The sequence below is a fragment of the Piliocolobus tephrosceles genome, chromosome 16 (assembly GCF_002776525.5).
Source record: "Piliocolobus tephrosceles isolate RC106 chromosome 16, ASM277652v3, whole genome shotgun sequence".
Taxonomy (NCBI): Eukaryota; Metazoa; Chordata; class Mammalia; order Primates; family Cercopithecidae; genus Piliocolobus; species Piliocolobus tephrosceles.
Window position 1 is genome coordinate 45672638 of NC_045449.1, and position 17842 is coordinate 45690479.

General features: G+C 43.9%; 1 protein-coding gene across 3 annotated transcripts in view; it reads right to left on the minus strand.

The window, feature by feature from the left end:
• Window positions 1-2244: 2244 nt before the first annotated feature.
• The window catches only part of CALCOCO2 (calcium binding and coiled-coil domain 2), a 34174-nt gene continuing 18576 nt past the window's right edge, over window positions 2245-17842 (minus strand). For all 3 annotated transcript variants that reach the window (XM_023204380.2, XM_023204382.2, XM_023204381.3), the window contains 9 exons: window positions 17173-17298; window positions 15495-15583; window positions 15044-15113; window positions 13985-14107; window positions 13601-13687; window positions 10073-10168; window positions 6049-6184; window positions 3933-3961; window positions 2245-3397 (listed from right to left, as the gene is read on the minus strand). In XM_023204380.2, the coding sequence (XP_023060148.2) occupies window positions 3230-3397; window positions 3933-3961; window positions 6049-6184; window positions 10073-10168; window positions 13601-13687; window positions 13985-14107; window positions 15044-15113; window positions 15495-15583; window positions 17173-17298 (924 nt within the window). In that variant the 3' untranslated portion in view covers window positions 2245-3229. The remainder of the gene's footprint in view (window positions 3398-3932; window positions 3962-6048; window positions 6185-10072; window positions 10169-13600; window positions 13688-13984; window positions 14108-15043; window positions 15114-15494; window positions 15584-17172; window positions 17299-17842) is intronic.

Here is a 17842-nt window from a genome sequence, read left to right on the forward strand (position 1 = left end):
CCTGCTTCAGTCTCACAGAGTGCTGGGATTACAGACGTGAGCCACCGTGCCCAGCCTCCTTTTTAAATTTTAAGTTAGCTTTCTTTCACACTCACATGTGCCAGGGTGACTTTCTTCTCCCTTCACTGCCCATCCAGTAAGCATGCTAAGGTAATGCAAAAACATTTTAATATTAGACCAAGAAAAAAGAAATTAGGAAGGAAAACCTGTTGCCATAACAAGTACAAAGATTCAAAAATTCAACTCAGATATATACCATTTGCTCCCATAACTTCCTATTTTTTGCAGGTATATAGCTGTAAGCTATATAATGTGTGGGTGAAAGAGGGATGGAGGAAGGCCAGAGTGGGCAGTGGGTTATATAAGAACTACTGTTGGCTGGGTGCAGTAGCTCATGTCTGTAATCCCAGCACTTTGGGAGGCCGAGGCGGGTGGATCAGGACGTCAGCAGATCGAGACCATCCTGGCTAACGCGGTCAAACCCCATCTCTACTAAAAATACAAAAATTAGCCGGGTGTGGTGGCGGGCGCCTGTAGTCCCAGCTATTCAGGAGGCTGAGGCAGGAGAATGCCGTGAACCAGGGAGGTGGAGCTTGCAGTGAGCAGAGATTGAGCCACTGCACTCTAGCCTGGGAAACGGAGCGAAACTGTCTCAAAAAAAAAAAAATTAAAAAAAAAGAACTATCGTTTACTACTAGTGGCTGCCTGGAGCATAATTTCCCCCTTCAAAGCCTTGGTAAGAGCAGCTGGGGATAATGAACAGTGGTTAAAAATGCTTTGTTTTACACCCAGCAAAAAGGGTCATTAATACCTCAACGGTTTTTTTTTTTTTTTTTTACCAAGCCCTGTGGAAGGGCTCCTGTTGCTGTTGACAATCATGGTAACCCTCGGGGTAGCAGGGGCAAAGGGGTGGATAATTCACCACAAAATGGTATTCACTGATTTGGATTATGTGCACCACTGTTCCTCTCCATTCATGTGCTTAATTAAGAGCTGACTAGTACAAAATAAATGAAACTGCAGTTCTTCACTAGAACTATCTGGGGAGCAACAGAAATTCTGCAGGGAGGGTATGTGCCAGAAAAACTCCTTTATTACCGTCTCCCTATTATATTTCTATTCTAGGGTTAGTGTTAATGTCAGGTCTCATTCTTCAGGCAGCAAAAGTAGTATAAGTTTCATCTTTATTTTATCAAGGAAGAAATCAAAGCAAGGAGCTGTGACTAGGACAATATAGCTAGTCTAGGGCATAACTCCCAACCTTGTTGGGGAAAGCCCAGTAGGAACACAGGGCTATAGTTGGCTCAACCCTTATTCATGACAACGTGTTTCACATCATTCAAAAGTGTTTGTAGAAGTCTCTGTAGTGACCAGCTGATACTGCCTGGGAGTTATTTCCATTTGTTCAGTCCCTGAGGGGAGAGAAAATGGAATTATTGCTTTTTTTTTTTTTGAGACGGAGTCTGGCTGTGTCGCCCAGGCTGGAGTGCAGTGGCCGGATCTCAGCTCACTGCAAGCTCCGTCTCCTGGGTTTACGCCATTCTCCTGCCTCAGCCTCCCAAGTAGCTGGGACTACAGGCGCCCGCCACCTCGCCCGGCTAGTTTTTTGTATTTTTTAGTAGAGACGGGGTTTCACGGTGTTAGCCAGGATGGTCTCGATCTCCTGGCCTTGTGATCCGCCCGACTCGGCCTCCCAAAGTGCTGGGATTACAGGCTTGAGCCACCGCGCCCGGCCTCTTTCTTATAGTTCAATTAGGCAAATGTGGATAGAGGGCATTGAACTTAGTTCACAAAGGGTGCCAAAATCCACACTGTTCCTTTAAAAAAAAAAAAAAAATGCATGGAAAGTTACAGCAAGAAGTCAGGGCCTCAGGCTGGGCATGGTGGCTCACGCTTGTAATCCCAGCATTTTGAAGGGCTGAAGTGGACGGACCACATGAGGCCAGGAGTTCGAGACCAGCCTGGCCAACATAGGGAAACCCTGTCTCCACTAAAAATATAAAAATTAGCTGGGCATGGTGGCACACACCTGTAATCCCAGTTACTTGGGAGGCTAAGGCATGAGAATTGCTTGAACCTGGGAGGTGGAGGCTGTAGTGAGCTAACCGCGCCACTGCACTCCAGCCTGGGTAACAGAGCGAGACTCTGTTTCAAAAAAAAAAAAAAAAGAAGCCAGGGCCTCGGATTTCACAAACTAATGTTTCATCACCTCCTTCCCCACCTCAAGATAACTGCCAGGACACTAGGACACTCTTTTTTGTTTAATGCTTAAGACAAGTGAAGAGAAATCATTGGTGGGGTCTGTCCTTCCCATAGTCCTTTTGGTCACAGTTTTCCCATGAGCTTCAAAATAAAAGACTATAAACTGAAGGTTTATTTTAAATTACCTAAGTCCCTGAAATAGAAGAGTAATTTATTTTTAGTACTAAAGAGATTAACAAGTTGTCTCATTATTCTGACTTATCCATATTCAAAACTCACCTACTCAGAAAACTGCAAACCCATAGTTGCTAACAATCCCTATTTAACCATTAAGAAAGGATTTACAACAATACAAGCTATGTACATAGGAAATATCAGAGAGTAGAAAGTGCTAACCAGAGGTACCCAGAAAAGCTTTCTGTGACTGAAATAATACTTCCTGTCTAAGGTTCAGGAGTAAGATGCTTCTTTGGGGGCTGAGAAATTAACATGAGAAACCTTTGGTATCCAAACTGGACTTCTGAGCTCTTTGCCATGGCATTTTTGGCTAGTCTAACGCAATCATTTGGAGAAAGCAACACCGAGGATGAGGTGGAAGAATTCTCAACCTCGGACCAATCTCTGGCCACAGGGTTAGGACTGAGAACAAATACACTCAAGGGCTGACTTTGAATGGCAGTGGGACAACTAGGAAAACCAATCACTTAGTATCAAGTCAGGCCTGTTGTGAATACCCAGGTTGGCTCCATCCCAGGGCCCTTGTACTGAGACCCTTGGAAGAATGATAGGTGAGAGGATGATACAGCTAGAATTATGTGACTTAAAGGTAGCAACCCACAAGGATGGCAGCAGAAGTCCTTAACAGTGACCTTCAGATCAGTGACACAACTCCACTGTTAGTGGCAGCAGGGCTGAGTAAATCCCTAATAATTTCGGGTTAGGCAGGATCTTGACTCATATAACTCATGGCAGAAGCTACAGGTTCTACTCTATAAAATCTCTGTATACATCCAAGAGGGTGGGATACTCAGAGAGAGTGGCAGAACACGTGGTCTTCAAAGATCTGCTTCTCTGTAGCTGGGAAGATCTTGTCACAAATTGGACAATTCAAACAAAGGGCCTGCATCTGCTGTTGCTCCAAGGTGTGATCACAAATACCATCTGCTTTGCAGATAGGGCATTTCTTGATGGAGAGCTGGGAGGAAGAGTAAAGAGGTCAGTACAAATGTAAGCTATATATGGCACAGATGTGGCCATCCTGTCTTCCACTACATCCTCAGCGCCTAGCATAATGACTGGCACATAGTTAGGTGCTCAGGAAATAGTGAATGAATGAAGAGAATGCACATTTGGAGATACTTACCAGGCTTCATCTAACCCCAGAATCGAAAGGGCCTAATATTGTTGAAGTAGCCAAAGTAGCTTCTAGCCTAGAAGGGGCACTGGACAGAACTTGTTTGGCTAGAGCTGCCTGGTTCAGATCTCCTCCCTACTTATGCTACCAAACAACTTAAAGGTATAGATCCTAAGCAAAATGCTGATGGATGAACTGTGCTTTCTTCTCCCTTCCACAACAGGCTGGCTCAGCCTTGGGCCCAGAACAAACTGATGCAGCTGACTTCTGGAGTTATCAAAATGAACCTGTCTCCCTATGGTTCTCCCATGAACTGGAAAAGGAAGGGAAATTTTCAGGGGCTTTGTGGGAATATTCTCATGAATCAAACACTTACCTGACTGGGGGAAGAACTTTCTTGGATACCTGAGAAGAATCAAAAAGATCTCATTCAATGAGAAAACACCACTCTAGCTTCTCCAACTGTGTTCTGGCAGATATTTCCTGTAACTTTCATTGTTCCCTTTCTCCTCACTGCTTCTGATTCTTTCTCTCTCATATGTATACCATTACTGCTGATAGAGGGGATCTAGGTTAATGATAAGGTGAAAAGAAAACATAAATAATGAAATCGTATTTTTTTTTTTTTTTTTTTGAGACAGAGTCTAGCTCTGTTGCCTAGGCTGGAGTGCAGTGGCGTGTTCTCGGCTCACTGCAGGCTCTGCCTCCGGGGTTCAAGCAATTCTCCTGCCTCAGCCTCCTGAGTAGCTGGGATTACAGGTGCCCACTACCATGCCTGGCTAATTTTTGGTAGTTTTAGTAGACAGGGTTTCTCCATGTTGGCCAGGCTGGTCTCAAACTCCTGACTTCAAGTGATCTGCCTGCCTCGACCTCCCAAGGTGCTGGGATTACAGGAGTGAGCCACCATGCCCAGCCTGAAATTGTATTTTTTTCTTTCTTTCTTTCTTTTTTTTTTTTTTGAGACGGAGTTTTGCTCTGTCATCCAGGCTGGAGTGCAGTGGCGTGATCTCAGCTCACTGCTAGCTTCGCCTCCCGAGTTCACACCATTCTCCCGTCTCAGCTTCCTAAGCAGCTGGGACTACAGGCGCCTGCCACCACGCCTGGCTAATTTTTTGTTTATCTATTTTTAGTAGAGACAGGGTTTCACCGTGTTAGCCAGGATGGTCTCGATCTCCTGACCTCGTGATCTGACCGTCTTGGCCTCCCAAAGTGCTGGGATTACAGGCGTGAACCACTGTGCCCGGCCGAAATTGTATTTTCATTAGCTGTGTGTGTGTATATAATATATATATATATAATATATATATTATATATATATACACACACACAGGCTTTATATATATATATATATGTTATACAGTCAGAAAAAACAATAAAGCTATTTTCAGAGTGGGGAAAATGAGATTTTAATAAAAACAGTAATAATTTAAGCACAATCTGAGAATAGATTTTAAGACTGTATCCACAGACAGGTACAATGGCTCACACTTATAATCCCAGCACTTTGGGAGGCTGAGGTGGGTGGATTGCTTGAGCTCAGGAGTTCAAAATCGGCCTGGGCAACATGGCAAAACCCCAACTCTACACAAAATACAAAAATTAGCTGGGCGTGGTGGCTGGCGCCTGTTGTCTCTGCTACTTGGTAGGCTGAGGTGAGAGGATTGGTTGAGCCCAGGAGGCGGAGGTTGCAGTGAGCCAAGTTCACTACTATGCCCAGCTAATTTTTGTATTTTTAGTACAGACGGGGTTTCATCACGTTAGCCATGCTTGTCTTGAACTCCTGATCTCAGGTGATCTGCCTGCCTCGGCCTCCCACAGTGCTGGGATTACAGGCATGAGCCACCGCGCATGGCCACAAACTTAATTTTAAAGAAAAAATAAACTTGTTACCTGTTATAAACATCTGGTTGTAACTCTAAAGATAATGTGGCTGCTTGAAAATGCCGCAAAAAGCAAATGAGATCTCATATTGCTTTTGGAGACAAATGAGAAAAGCTCCCTGTTTAGCAAGGACATGTTACCCTAAGTCCTTTTCACCCCCATTTCCTGTCCTACCACTGAGGAATCTCTGTGGAGCACGTTTCTGCTGCTGTTGGTCAGCCATCAGGGTGGCTGCTGTATCCACTAGTTCCTGGGCGGCATAACTTGCCTCTCTTGCTACCATTTCAAAACCTTAATTAGCTTCCTCAGCTTTGTATGTGTATATCTTCTACATAAAGACATTTCTCTGATTTACACATTTGGAATATAGCCACGGGACTCAATTTGTGTCTGCTGCCTCTAGGCGAATGATCTGATTTGTGTCTTCTGGATTCAGATTTATTTCTCAATTAACACTTCTCGCCTGGCAATCTTTCCATTGGGTCCTCAGCTTCTGCCCAGCAAGTCTTAACAATGAGACTGGTCTTAATGAGCACCTCAGAAACAAAAATTTAGTAGGGGAAAGGGATGCAGGCAGGGTCCTTCCAGTTGGAATGGGAAAGTTGTCTTACCAGAATATGGGTTTCCATAGACAAGTCCTGGATTTTGTCCTGCGCCTCCTTCATCTGAAGTAGGTACTTGATACGGCAAAGAATTAAAATCCAGACCCATGTAACTGAGCAATCTGCTGTTCTCCCTCTTCAAAAGCTAAGGATAGAGGATGTATAGACATGTTGAAAGGCAATACCAAGAATGGCCACCAGGAACTGGCTAGGCGATATCCCTCCCAGGTAGTTCTCAATTAGCAATGTGGCACTGGAGAAACTCAATAATTGATAATCCATAATTCTTCAGAAGGGAAGGCAGCAGTTTCAATATGCCAAAGATCTAAGTTCTTATACCTGAATTTATTTATTTATTTTGAGTCAGAGTCTCGCTCTGTCACCCAGGCCAGGGTGCAGTGGCACCATCTTGGCTCACTGCAACCTCTGTCTCCCAGGTTCAAGTTATTCTTGTGCCTCAGCCTCCCAAATAGGTGGGATTACAGGCACCCACCACCACGCCCAGCTAATTTCTATATTTTTAGTAGAGACGGGGGTTTCACCATGTTCTCCAGGCTGGTCTTGAACTCCTGACCTCAAGTGATCCGCCTGCCTTGGCCTCCCAAAGTGTCAGATTACAGGTGTGAGCCACTGTGCCCAGCCTATACCTGAATTTAAATATATTTACTACATTTTGTTTATATTAATACAAAAAAGAATTTTAAATCTCTAAATACATGCCAACTAAAGGGAGGAACAAATGTGTGAATATATGAAAGTGGCAGGAGCTATATTAATACTGCAACTATTCTGATAGATATATCAACGTTGAAACTATTGTATATTATTATTATTATTGTTAAATTTGTTTTTTTTAGAGACAGGGTCTTGCGCTGTCACCCAGGCTGGAGTGCGGGGTGCGATCATAGCTCACTGCAGCCTTGAACTCATAGGCTCAAGCAACCCTCGCACCTCAGCCTCCTTAGTAGCTGAGACTATAGGTGCACGACACCATGCCTGGCTGACTTTTTAATTTTTTGTAGAGATGATAGACTCTTGCTTTGTTGCCCAAGCTGGTTTCAAACTTCTGGCTTCAAGTGATCGTCCTGCCTTGGCCTCCCAGTGTTGTATATTATTGAGAGCAGCATATTTTTTCAATTTCCTTCCTAGAATAATTTCTTACATAATGTAAATATTCACCTGAAATAATTTTTCCTTCTTCATGTCTTATCCCATTCAAATGGATATACCAACACAGAGAATGAGTAAGAAGGCAGGGTGGGAGGGAGGTAAGGAAAAAGAAGAAAATTACTAAAAGTGGCACAGACAGCATTTGAAGTTCTTAGGAAAAGGGAAATAAGCAAATTTCCCTTATCATCTTAAGAGCGTTTTACTACAGCTCTTAACAAAGCTACCAAATACCAAATCTTTCCCTTCATTTTGCAAACTGTGTGTGCACCTGCCCCCCAACAATCAAACTAACCTAGAAAAAGGGATTTCAAACTCAAGGTATATATTAAGAGAATGGGAATAGGCCGAACACAGTGGCTTATGCCTGTAATCCCATCACTTTGGGAGGCTGAGGCAGGCGGATCGCTTGAGCCCAGGAGTTCGAGACCAGCCTGGGCAACATGGTGAAACCCCCTCTCTACTAAAAACACAAAAATTAGCTGGGCATGGTAGTGCGCACCTGCAATCCTAGCTACTTGGGAGGCCGAAGCACAAGAATCGCTTGAATCTGGGAGGCGGAGGTTGCAGTGAGCCAAGATGGCACCACTGCACTCCAGCCTGGATGACAGAGCGAGACTCGGTCTAAAAAACAAACAAACAAAAAAACAAAATCAAAAAATAAATAAATAAATAAATAAATAAATAAATAAATAAATAAATAAATAAATAAATAGAGAATGGGAATAACAAGACTAGAAAGAGAACCCAAAAAGCCTTCTGCAATTATGAAACACATTGGCATGAATGATATAATCAAAAGTAGAAATTGAGGAAGAATTATTGTTTAGTAGGTATGAAGTTTCAATGTTGCAAGATGGAAAAGTTCTGGGGATCTGTTGCATAGCACTGTGATGCACTTAACTCTACTGAACTGTACACTTTTACATTATTAAGATGGTAAATTTTATGCTTTTTTTTTTTTTTGAGACGGAGTCTCGCTCTGTCACCCAGGCTGGAGTGCAGTGGCATGATCTCAGCTCACTGCAAGCTCCGCCTCCCAGGTTCATGCCATTCTCCTGCCTCAGCCTCCTGAGTAGCTGGGACTACAAGCACCCGCCACCACACCCGCTATTTTTTTTTTTGTATTTTTAGTAGAGATGGGGTTTCACTGTGTTAGCCATGATGGTCTCAATCTCCTGACCTCGTGATCTGCCCGCCTCAGCCTCCCAAAGTGCTGGGATTACAGGCGTGAGCCACCATGCCTGGACAAATTTTATGTGTTTTAATCGCAATTTTAAAAAGAAAAAAATAGTAAAAATGATCACTAGGAGGCATAGGCCAGAAGGATTATAGAGGGTAAACATCAGGAGGCAGAGGTTATAGTGAGTCATGATCATGCCACTGCACTCCAGCCTGGGCAACAGAGTGAGACTCCTCTCAGAAAAAAAGATAAGTCTGGGTGCCATGGCTCATACCTGTAATCCCAGCACTCTGGGAGGCCAAGGTGGGCAGATCACCTGAGGTCGGGAGTTCGAGACCAGTCTGACCAAAATGGAGAAACCCCATCTCTACAAAAATAGAAACTAGCCAGGTGTGGTAGCACTTGCTTGTAATCCCAGCTACTCAGGAGGCTGAGGCAGGAGAATCGCTTGAACCTGGGAGGGGGAGGTTGCAGTGAGCCAAGATTGTGCCACTGCACTCCAGTCTAGGCGTGGTGGCAGGCGCCTGTAGTCCCAGCTACTCAGGAGGCTGAAGCAGGAGAATCACTTGAACCTGGGAGGCGGAGCTTACAGTGAGCCGAGATCACATCACTGCACTCCAGCCTGGGTGACAGAGTGAGACTCCGTCTCACAAAAAAAAAAAAAAAAGAGGGTAAAGATGAAGAACTGATGAACTGATGGAAGTACAGATACAGGAGTAGCAGCCAGAATGCATGGACACCTATTCTTTGATGCTGAGCAAGAACATGAGAATGGGCTGGGCGTGGTGGCTCATGTCTGTAATCCCAGCACTTTGGGAGGCCAAGGGAGGAGGACTGCTTGAGCCCAGGAGTTTAAGACCAGCTTGGGCAACATAGCAAGACCTTGTCTGTACTAAAAATAAAAAAAAATTGGCTGGGCATGGTGGCATATGCCTATAGTCGCAGCTACTTGGGAGGCTGTGGCAGGAGGATCACTTGAGCCCAGGAGATCAAGGCTGCAGTGAGCCAAGCTTCTGCCACTGCACCCCAAGCCTGGGTGACAGAGCGAGACCTTGTCTCAAAAACAACAACAACAACAACAACAACAACAACAACAACAACAAAAGAACATGAGAATGACCTTGACTTCAAATACAACCACTTTATTTTCTGCCATATCATCTTCAATCAACAATAAATGTTGGTTGGATGAATGAATGAACCAATGAATCAATGAATGAATGAATGCACAGCATTTATTAGGGGCCTACCATGGGTCCAGCACTGGTACAGACCACCACTTCTGCTCCTGGTTTGGCAGCAGAGAAAAAGGAAAAAGTTGTGCTGAAGGAAAGGAGTTCCCTGCTAGCATAAAGTTATGTAGGACGTTATTCCCATATCCCCCAAGGCAACACATATTAGCTGTAAAGTTAAAAGCAAAAATAAGTTAGGTCTTCATCAGTCAGTGTGGCTTCTTTCAAGGTGACTATTGCCATGCCAAACAAGTTTCAGTTGTAGAATAAAGACAGGGTTTTGTGGTAGATTAGGAAATTAGATTAAATTTACTCTTTGTTTAGGAACAACTGTTTCACCCACTGTCCCAGAAACGGCCCTTAACTTCTTGTTTTTATCACTGCATCTCTGGGCCACCCTGCTCCTTCCCCTTAAAACCTTGGGGTTTTCTATCCTCTTTCACACACTTACATCATTTTCTCCTTCCAATCTCTCTTTCTCTCTCTGCAGAGCATTACATATCAGTTTCTTCTCACTCAGTCTTCTTGACAGGTCAAAGTTTTCATCCTGTCAACAATAAAAAAAATTAGGACTAGGATTACATATTGCAGTCTGGGTACAAGGCGGGAAATTGTAGAGGATCTGGCATTGCAAAGAGGGGAGACTGAGATGGAGGAGAATGCAAATGGGAGGAAGCAATGGTACTATGGGCAGGGTGCTAAATTAAAGTGACTTAAAAAAAACACTTGAAGGCCTGAGCTGGCATCAAGATGCCAGTTTTTTTTTTTTTTGAACTGAGGGTATAAGTGACCAAGGAGGGAAAAAGCAACCTTGGGGAAAATCTCAAAACTGACTTATCAGAATTAGGGATAAATGAAACCTTGTTTAATCCCACCCAACCATGAAAACTATCATCTTTGTTTTGAATAAACATCTCACTCAGTGAGGCCTGAAGCACTTAGGTTTGGGTTGATGTGATTCCTTCCTACAGTGTGAGGATAGGTATCTGGGCTCAAGTTACATGAAGGAAGAGGGAACACAGGAAGGCATTTGTCCAAGGACACAAGGAGCTCAGACCGCAGTCTTGAGCATCCCAGTGTGATGGGTTGACCTAACTGGTTTCATGCTTCAGAGCTTCCCATCTTCTACCTGCATACATACACATGCGCATACCTCACACACACACTTAAGCTAAGCCTACTAGTTGTGGTTTTTGATCCAAGATTTTTATTTGAATGCTGGTGCCCAAACTGCTGTGCGTGTCTAGCCGACCCTGAGGTAGTAATGCGAGAGGGGGCTACCCGGTGACAGTCCTGACTGCAGGCTCCTTGCTTCCCAACCCCATTGGCTCCTGCTGGCTCTTCTGGTCCTGCTTCACTTCCTCAAAAGGCAGAAATAAGAAAGGGCTCTCTGAGTCTGCACAGAAACCTGCTTGATAGTTACAAAAACCTTCCCTTAGACCTGTGGCTAAGTTGGGGTCTGTATTTTCAGGGACCCCCATGGTAGTTTCTGGCCATACACTACATCCCTCTTTTTAGCGGAAAGATAGCTTTCTCACCTGAAGAAGGATGTACAATCTTCTGGGCTTGGTCTAAAAACCACTAACCTTCGCACCCCTTGCTTTCCTCGGCCCCCTTATCTCTGTCACCTACCAGTGCAGCCGCTCTGAGTTGCCTGATCTGTTTCTGAAGTCGTTGACACTCTTTGTACTTCTCTAAGAAACAGGCTTTCCCGGCCTCTACCTTTGCCTTAAGGCGTTCCACCTCTCGTGCTAACTGCTCCTCCACGGTTAGTGCCGCTTTCTTGTTCCTAGGCTCCTGAAGCATAAGATACACAGTCCTCATATTTAGCGGCCTTTTAGGATGTATGAGGATTTAGGATTGCTATTAGCCAGGTGGGTAGCCCCTAGGTCTTGAAAAATATCCCATGAAAACTAAGAAAACTGGCCGGGTGCAGTGGCTCACACCTGTAATCCCAGCACTTTGGGAGGCCAAGGTGGGTGGATTACCAGAGGTCAGGAGTTCGAGACCAGCCTAGCCAACATGGTGAAACCCCATCTCTACTAAAAATACAAAAATTAGCTGGGCATGGTGGCAGCCACCTGTAATCCCAGCTAATCCCTCAGGAGGCTGAGGCAGGAGAATAGCTTGAAACCGGGAGGCGGAGGTTGTAGTGAGCTGAGATCAGGTCAGTGTACTCCAACCTGGGCTACAAAGCAAGACTGTCTCAAAAAAAAAATATATATATATATATATGTGTGTGTGTGTGTGTATGTATGTGTGTATATATATACGTGTATATATGTATATAAAAGAAAACCAAAGAAATCCATACCTATCACAAGGTGGTTCAAATCTTTGAATGACTATAGTTTTTTTTTTTCTCGAGACAGAGTCTCGCTCTGTCGCCCAGGCTGGAGTGCAATGGCGCGATCTCAGCTCACTGCAACTTCTGCCTCCCGGATTCAAGCGATTCTCCTGCCTCAGCCTCCTGAGTAGTTGGGATTACAGACACCCATCACCATGCCCACCTAATTTTTGTACTTTTAGTAGAGATGGGGTTTCGCCATGTTGGTCAGGCTGGTCTTGAACTCCTGACCTCGTGATCCGCCTGCCTTAGCCTCCCAAAGTGCTGGCATTACAGGCGTGAGCCACTGTGCCTGGCCGGGACTATAGATTATTTAAAACGGTAATTTCTTTGCTACATCAGAGGTCACAAACTGGAATGTGCCTATAGAGAGCAGGCAAGAAATGTAATCGAATGAAGGAGTTGAATGCAACAAAGCAGTGCAGACTGCAGCTAGACAGAGAGCTCATGACCCACCTACAGGGGACAGCAGCTACTCAGCTCTAGCTATTGCTGCTGCACAGGAATGTGGGCTCAGCATTGCTAGGTCCTCTCATTTCTCAAAGGAAGCTGGAAATACAAATTTTTATGGGAAATATTCCTATTTTTTTTTTTTTTTTTTTGAGACAGAGTCTGGCTCTGTCGCCCAGGCTGGAGTGCGGTGGCCAGATCTCAGCTCACTGCAAGCTCCGCCTCCCAGGTTTACGCCATTCTCCTGCCTCCGCCTCCCAAGTAGCTGGGACTACAGGCGCCCGCCTCGTCGCCCGGCTAGTTTTTTGTATTCTTTAGTAGAGACGGGGTTTCACCGTATTAGCCAGGGTGGTCTCGATCTCCTGACCTTGTGATCCGCCCGTCTCGGCCTCCCAAAGTGCTAGGATTACAGGCTTGAGCCACCGCGCCCGGCCGAAATATTCCTATTTTTAAATGTTGATAACTACTCTCTAAAACATATCTGTCTGACCTTGACCTATGATCTTCTGATTTGCAAACTTTGTTCTAGTCTTTCCTATATCATGCTAAAGCATACAGTATCTTAGATATAGTAGGTACTCAGTGATTGACTAGATGATGCATATATAATGTGAATTACAATCCTAATGACTGGATATCCCTCTGACTTCAGGATTTCTCATGTCCTTGGATCAACTAAGTAAATGGGGCTTCCAGGCACCTGTCAACACCAGGGGGCCTCGTCTTCAACAATATATTACAGGAAATTATTAGTCAATTAGGCTTTCATTCCTACATAACTGATAATGATGATAGTGCTAATATATTAATTATAACAAGATTTGCTTTGGGTGGTATATTTTCCTGTTATAGAGCCCTTTATAACCATTCTTTTGTCTGCCCCCATTGTAACTCTATAAGAATAGGGTAGGGGTTATTCTGTGTGAGCCCTAGTCCAAGGATCTAGTTAACTACATCTTGTCATGAAGTTTAACTTGCAATATTCCTTTATCACTTATTACACATTAGAAATGCCCACTTCTAAACATTTTGTAAATCTCTGTCCTTTTGGCTAGAAAGCAAAACATCTAGAGGTGAACACTTTCTTACTTATCCTGTCCATCACCTGAAAATAGGCCCATATCCCTTTCTTCTATATCCCTATAGGCTCCCTCCCACATAACCATTCAAAGACAGACGTGCCATTAATTCCTGTTGTTTCTTCATTGCCGTAGTTTCATTCTGCTTCATTTCCTCCACTGTCTGCTCGAGCTTCTTCTGGTCCTTCCTCTGCACAAAAACAGATTTCAGTACCATTGCTGGGAAAACGCACACATGCACACATACACCATGGAAGGGCCTGCTAAGCTAATGAGCAAGCAGGATGCAGAGGGAGAGGCAAGTCTTCTCTTGTCAGTTTCTAAAGAAAGCCATGAGCTATCTCATTTCAGACTGTTTCCTCTGAGCCCTTTCCTAGAGCCAGTGATATCCAGGTATATTAAAGAACATTAAAATGTTCTTTGTACAAAGACCAATGTATATTTTCTTGCAAATGCCTAAAAGTGTTGTTTTCTCCCATGACTCTACCTGTTCAGTTAAACTGAGAAAGAGGTGGCCATTTTCCTTTTTCAGGTGCTCTAACTGCTCTGTCTTATCTTGATCTCCCTGAACAAGCTTCTCCATTTCTTTCTCTTGAGTTGACAACTGGGCCTAAAATAAAAATAGTGAACATAACCAAGATACAAAAGAAGGAAAATAAAACAGGAACAATGCTTTTTAATGTACAATAACAAAGAGATGTGTTTCCCTAGCAACTCCCAACTGCCAAATATCCTATAGAACTCCTTTACTTTTCAGCTCAACCTTATAGCCTAAGAATCTAAGGCTCAACTGAGTACAATTAGACAAACCACTCTTTAAAGCACCTCTTTAAGGCACAGCTTCCTAAAAATGAGAGCAGTTCTGCTATCTGCTCTATATTCCAGACTTTCGAGTATAATTTTGCTTGAAAAGATTAAAGTTTGATTATTGATATAGATGATTATCATCTATATTAAGAGCTCATGGTAAATTAACTTAGTAATAGATGAACAAATCACTAAGTTCCTTGTGAATCATGATTTTTTTTTTTTTTGAGACAGAGTCTTGCTCTGTTGCCCAGGCTGGAGTGCAGTGGTGCGATCTCTGTTCACTTCAACCTCTGCCTCCGGGGTTCAAGTGATTCTTCTGCCTCAGCCTCCTGAGTAGCTGGGATTACAGGTGCACCTGTAAATTAGCACGCCCAGCTAATTTTTGTATTTTTAGTAGAGACGGGGTTTCGCCATATTGGCCAGGCTGATCTCAAACTCCTGACCTCAGGTGATCCACCTGCCTCAGCCTCCCAAAGTGCTGGGATTACAGATGTGAGCCACTGCACCTGGCTGTGAATCATGATTTTTTTTTTTTTTAAAGCTGGGGGGGCATGAGTAGGGTGGAGGCTTACCCAGTTCAAGAATGGAAAATACATAACCTGAAACTTTAGTGTGATACTTTGAAAAGTATGCCATTAGGCACTCACTGAAATGAAATACATCTTTCTAGGCCACCAAATTGGAGCCGTGGTAAGGCTAAGAAAATATCCTTTGACAAAGGTATGGCATTACCTACCTGAAGCTGATCCACTCTGATTCCCATCTTCTCATTTTCTGAGGACATCTTCTGGTTTTGTTCTTTCAGTCTGTGGAGGTGGAGATAACTATGTGAAAAATTCACTTATTGCAGGTCAGCTACCCCTGGCCTTAAATGATTTAAGGCTGGCTTGGCCCTAAGCCTGCAGAGTTATTTAAAAATCTACTAGTCTCCATTGCAGTCCTGTTTTGGCTTCCTGACTCCAAAAAACTGCAAGTATTCAATCCCTAAAGTTAATATTTGAAATCAGATCATTTTTCCTGACTATTCTGATACCAATTTTCTAATTCATGATTCAAAGGGCAGAGAATCACACCTTCAATGTCATAACAGTGTTTTCTCACAAATTTCAGAAATCGAATCTGACTGTATTTAAGGGTATCAATGGTACAGCAGCTCTTCCCCTCCCAGAATTATGGGACACACTCACTGAAGCAACTCTGTCTCCCAATAGTCCTTCTGTTCTTTCACTTTCAGTTCCAACTTCTTATTGATGCTCTGTAGGGTTTCTAGCTCCTCCTATAGATTGAAACACCATCAGAGGGACAGACTATTTCTATGACTTTTGAATGAGTATCTTAGGGAGTCAACAAATATTTATTGAGCACTTACTATATGTCAGGCATAGCATGACACAGCAGTAAATGAAATACTCAAATAAAAGGAAGATGTTCTTTTTTTTTTAAAGACAGCAATTAAAAGGAGATATCACCCAGGCTGGAGTGCAGTGGCGTGATCTTGGCTCACTGCAACCTCTGTTGCCCGGGTTCAAGCGATTCTCCTGCCTCAGCCTCCCAAAGTGCTGGGATTTCAGGCATGAGCTACTGCGCCTGGCCACAAAATGCTCTTTCTATATTAAAAATGCATCACCTTAATTTCTCATTCTACTAGAGCTTATAATTTGTTCATTAAATAAATATATACTCAGAGCCTTTTCCACACTAGACACTGTTCTTGCACTGCAGACACAACAGTGGACAAAACAGACAAAACTGCCCTTTCATAAAACAGTGCTGTTCAATAAGTGAGAGCCACATATAATTTTAAAATCTTAGTAGGCACATTTTTAAAAAGGTAAAAAGAAACAGATTAATTTTAGTAATAGTGTGTGTGTACATATATATTTAAAAATTTATTTTATTTTATTTTATTTTATTTATTTTATTGTTTTGAGATAAAGTCTTACTCTGTTGCCCAGGCTGGAGTGCAGTGGTGTAATCTTGGCTCACTGCAACCTCTGCCTCCCAGGTTCAAGCAATTATCTTGCCTCAGCCTCCTGAGTAGCTGGGATTACAGGCGCATGCCACTATGCCTGGCTAATTTTTTCTTGAGACGGAGTCTTGCTCTGTCGCCCAGGCCAGAGTGCAGGGGTGTGATCTTGGCTCACTGCAACTTCCACCTCCCAGGTTCGAGCAGTTCTCCTGCCTCAGCCTCCTGAGTAGCTTGGATTATAGGCATCTACCAGCATGCTTGGCTAATTTTTGTATTTTTAGTAGAGACAGGGTTTCACCATCTTGGCCAGGTTAGTCTCAAACTCCTGACCTTGTGATCCACCTGCCTCAGCCTCCCAAAGTGCTGGGATTACAGGTGTGAGCCACTGCACCTAGCCAAATGATAGTATATTTAACCCGATGAAGCTAAAATACCATTTCAACATATAAACAATTAAAAGGAGATATTCAGCTGGGGAAGGTGGCTCATGCCTATAATCCCAGCACTCTGGGAGGCCGAGGTGGGTGGATCACCTGAGGCCAGGAGTTTGAGACCAGCCTGGCCAACATGGTAAAACCCTGTCTCTACAAAAATATAAAAATTGGCTGGGTGTGGTGGCGATTACCTGTAATCCCAGCTACTCGGGAGGCTGAGGCAGGAGAATCTCTTGAACTTGGGAAGCGGGGGTTGCAGTGAGCCAAGATCGCACCCTTGCTCTCCAGCTTGGGTGACAGAGTGAGACTCCATTTCAGACAAACAAACAAAACTAATGCCTGTTTAAAGATACTGGTATAAGAGGGTGAGATAACAGGCAAAACAGAATATGGTGCTATATAAGAGGCACCATCCAATTCTGATCTCCATGGTCCAAGGTCACTTATAACCAGCAGCCATACCTGCTTCTTTTGGAGCTCAGCCTGCATGTCTGAGTTCTGCTTCTGGAGGCTGACACAGCTGTCCTTCAGCTCCTGGTTTTCTTTGCAAAGCTCCTTGTTGTGCTGCTCAATCTCTTCTACCTCTCCCTACAAAAGAACATTCCATAAACTATATTCCAAGTCCCTCTAGCAGAAAATTCCCATAGGTTAGGATGGTGAGGGACTGGCTGATTGCCATTCACTGCAGTGACATCTATGTACCCCAAATGGGGGCTGCTCCTTAATACCTAGGTAAGGGTATAACAGAGGTATGTCTTTATAACTGCAGCAATACCAAAAAAAAGCCATTAAAAGTTAAAAGGAAAATTGACACAAGAATGTAGCTTCTTGCCGGGCGCGGTGGCTCAAGCCTGTAATCCCAGCACTTTGGGAGGCCGAGACGGGCGGATCACGAGGTCAGGAGATCGAGACCATCCTGGCTAACACGGTGAAACCCCGTCTCTACTAAAAATACAAAAACTAGCCGGGCGAGGTGGCGGGCGCCTGTAGTCCCAGCTACTCCGGAGGCTGAGGCAGGAGAATGGCATAAACCCGGGAGGCAGAGCTTGCAGTGAGCTGAGATCCGGCCACTGCACTCCAGTCCGGGCGACAGAGCGAGACTCCGCCTCAAAAAAAAAAAAAAAAAAAAAAA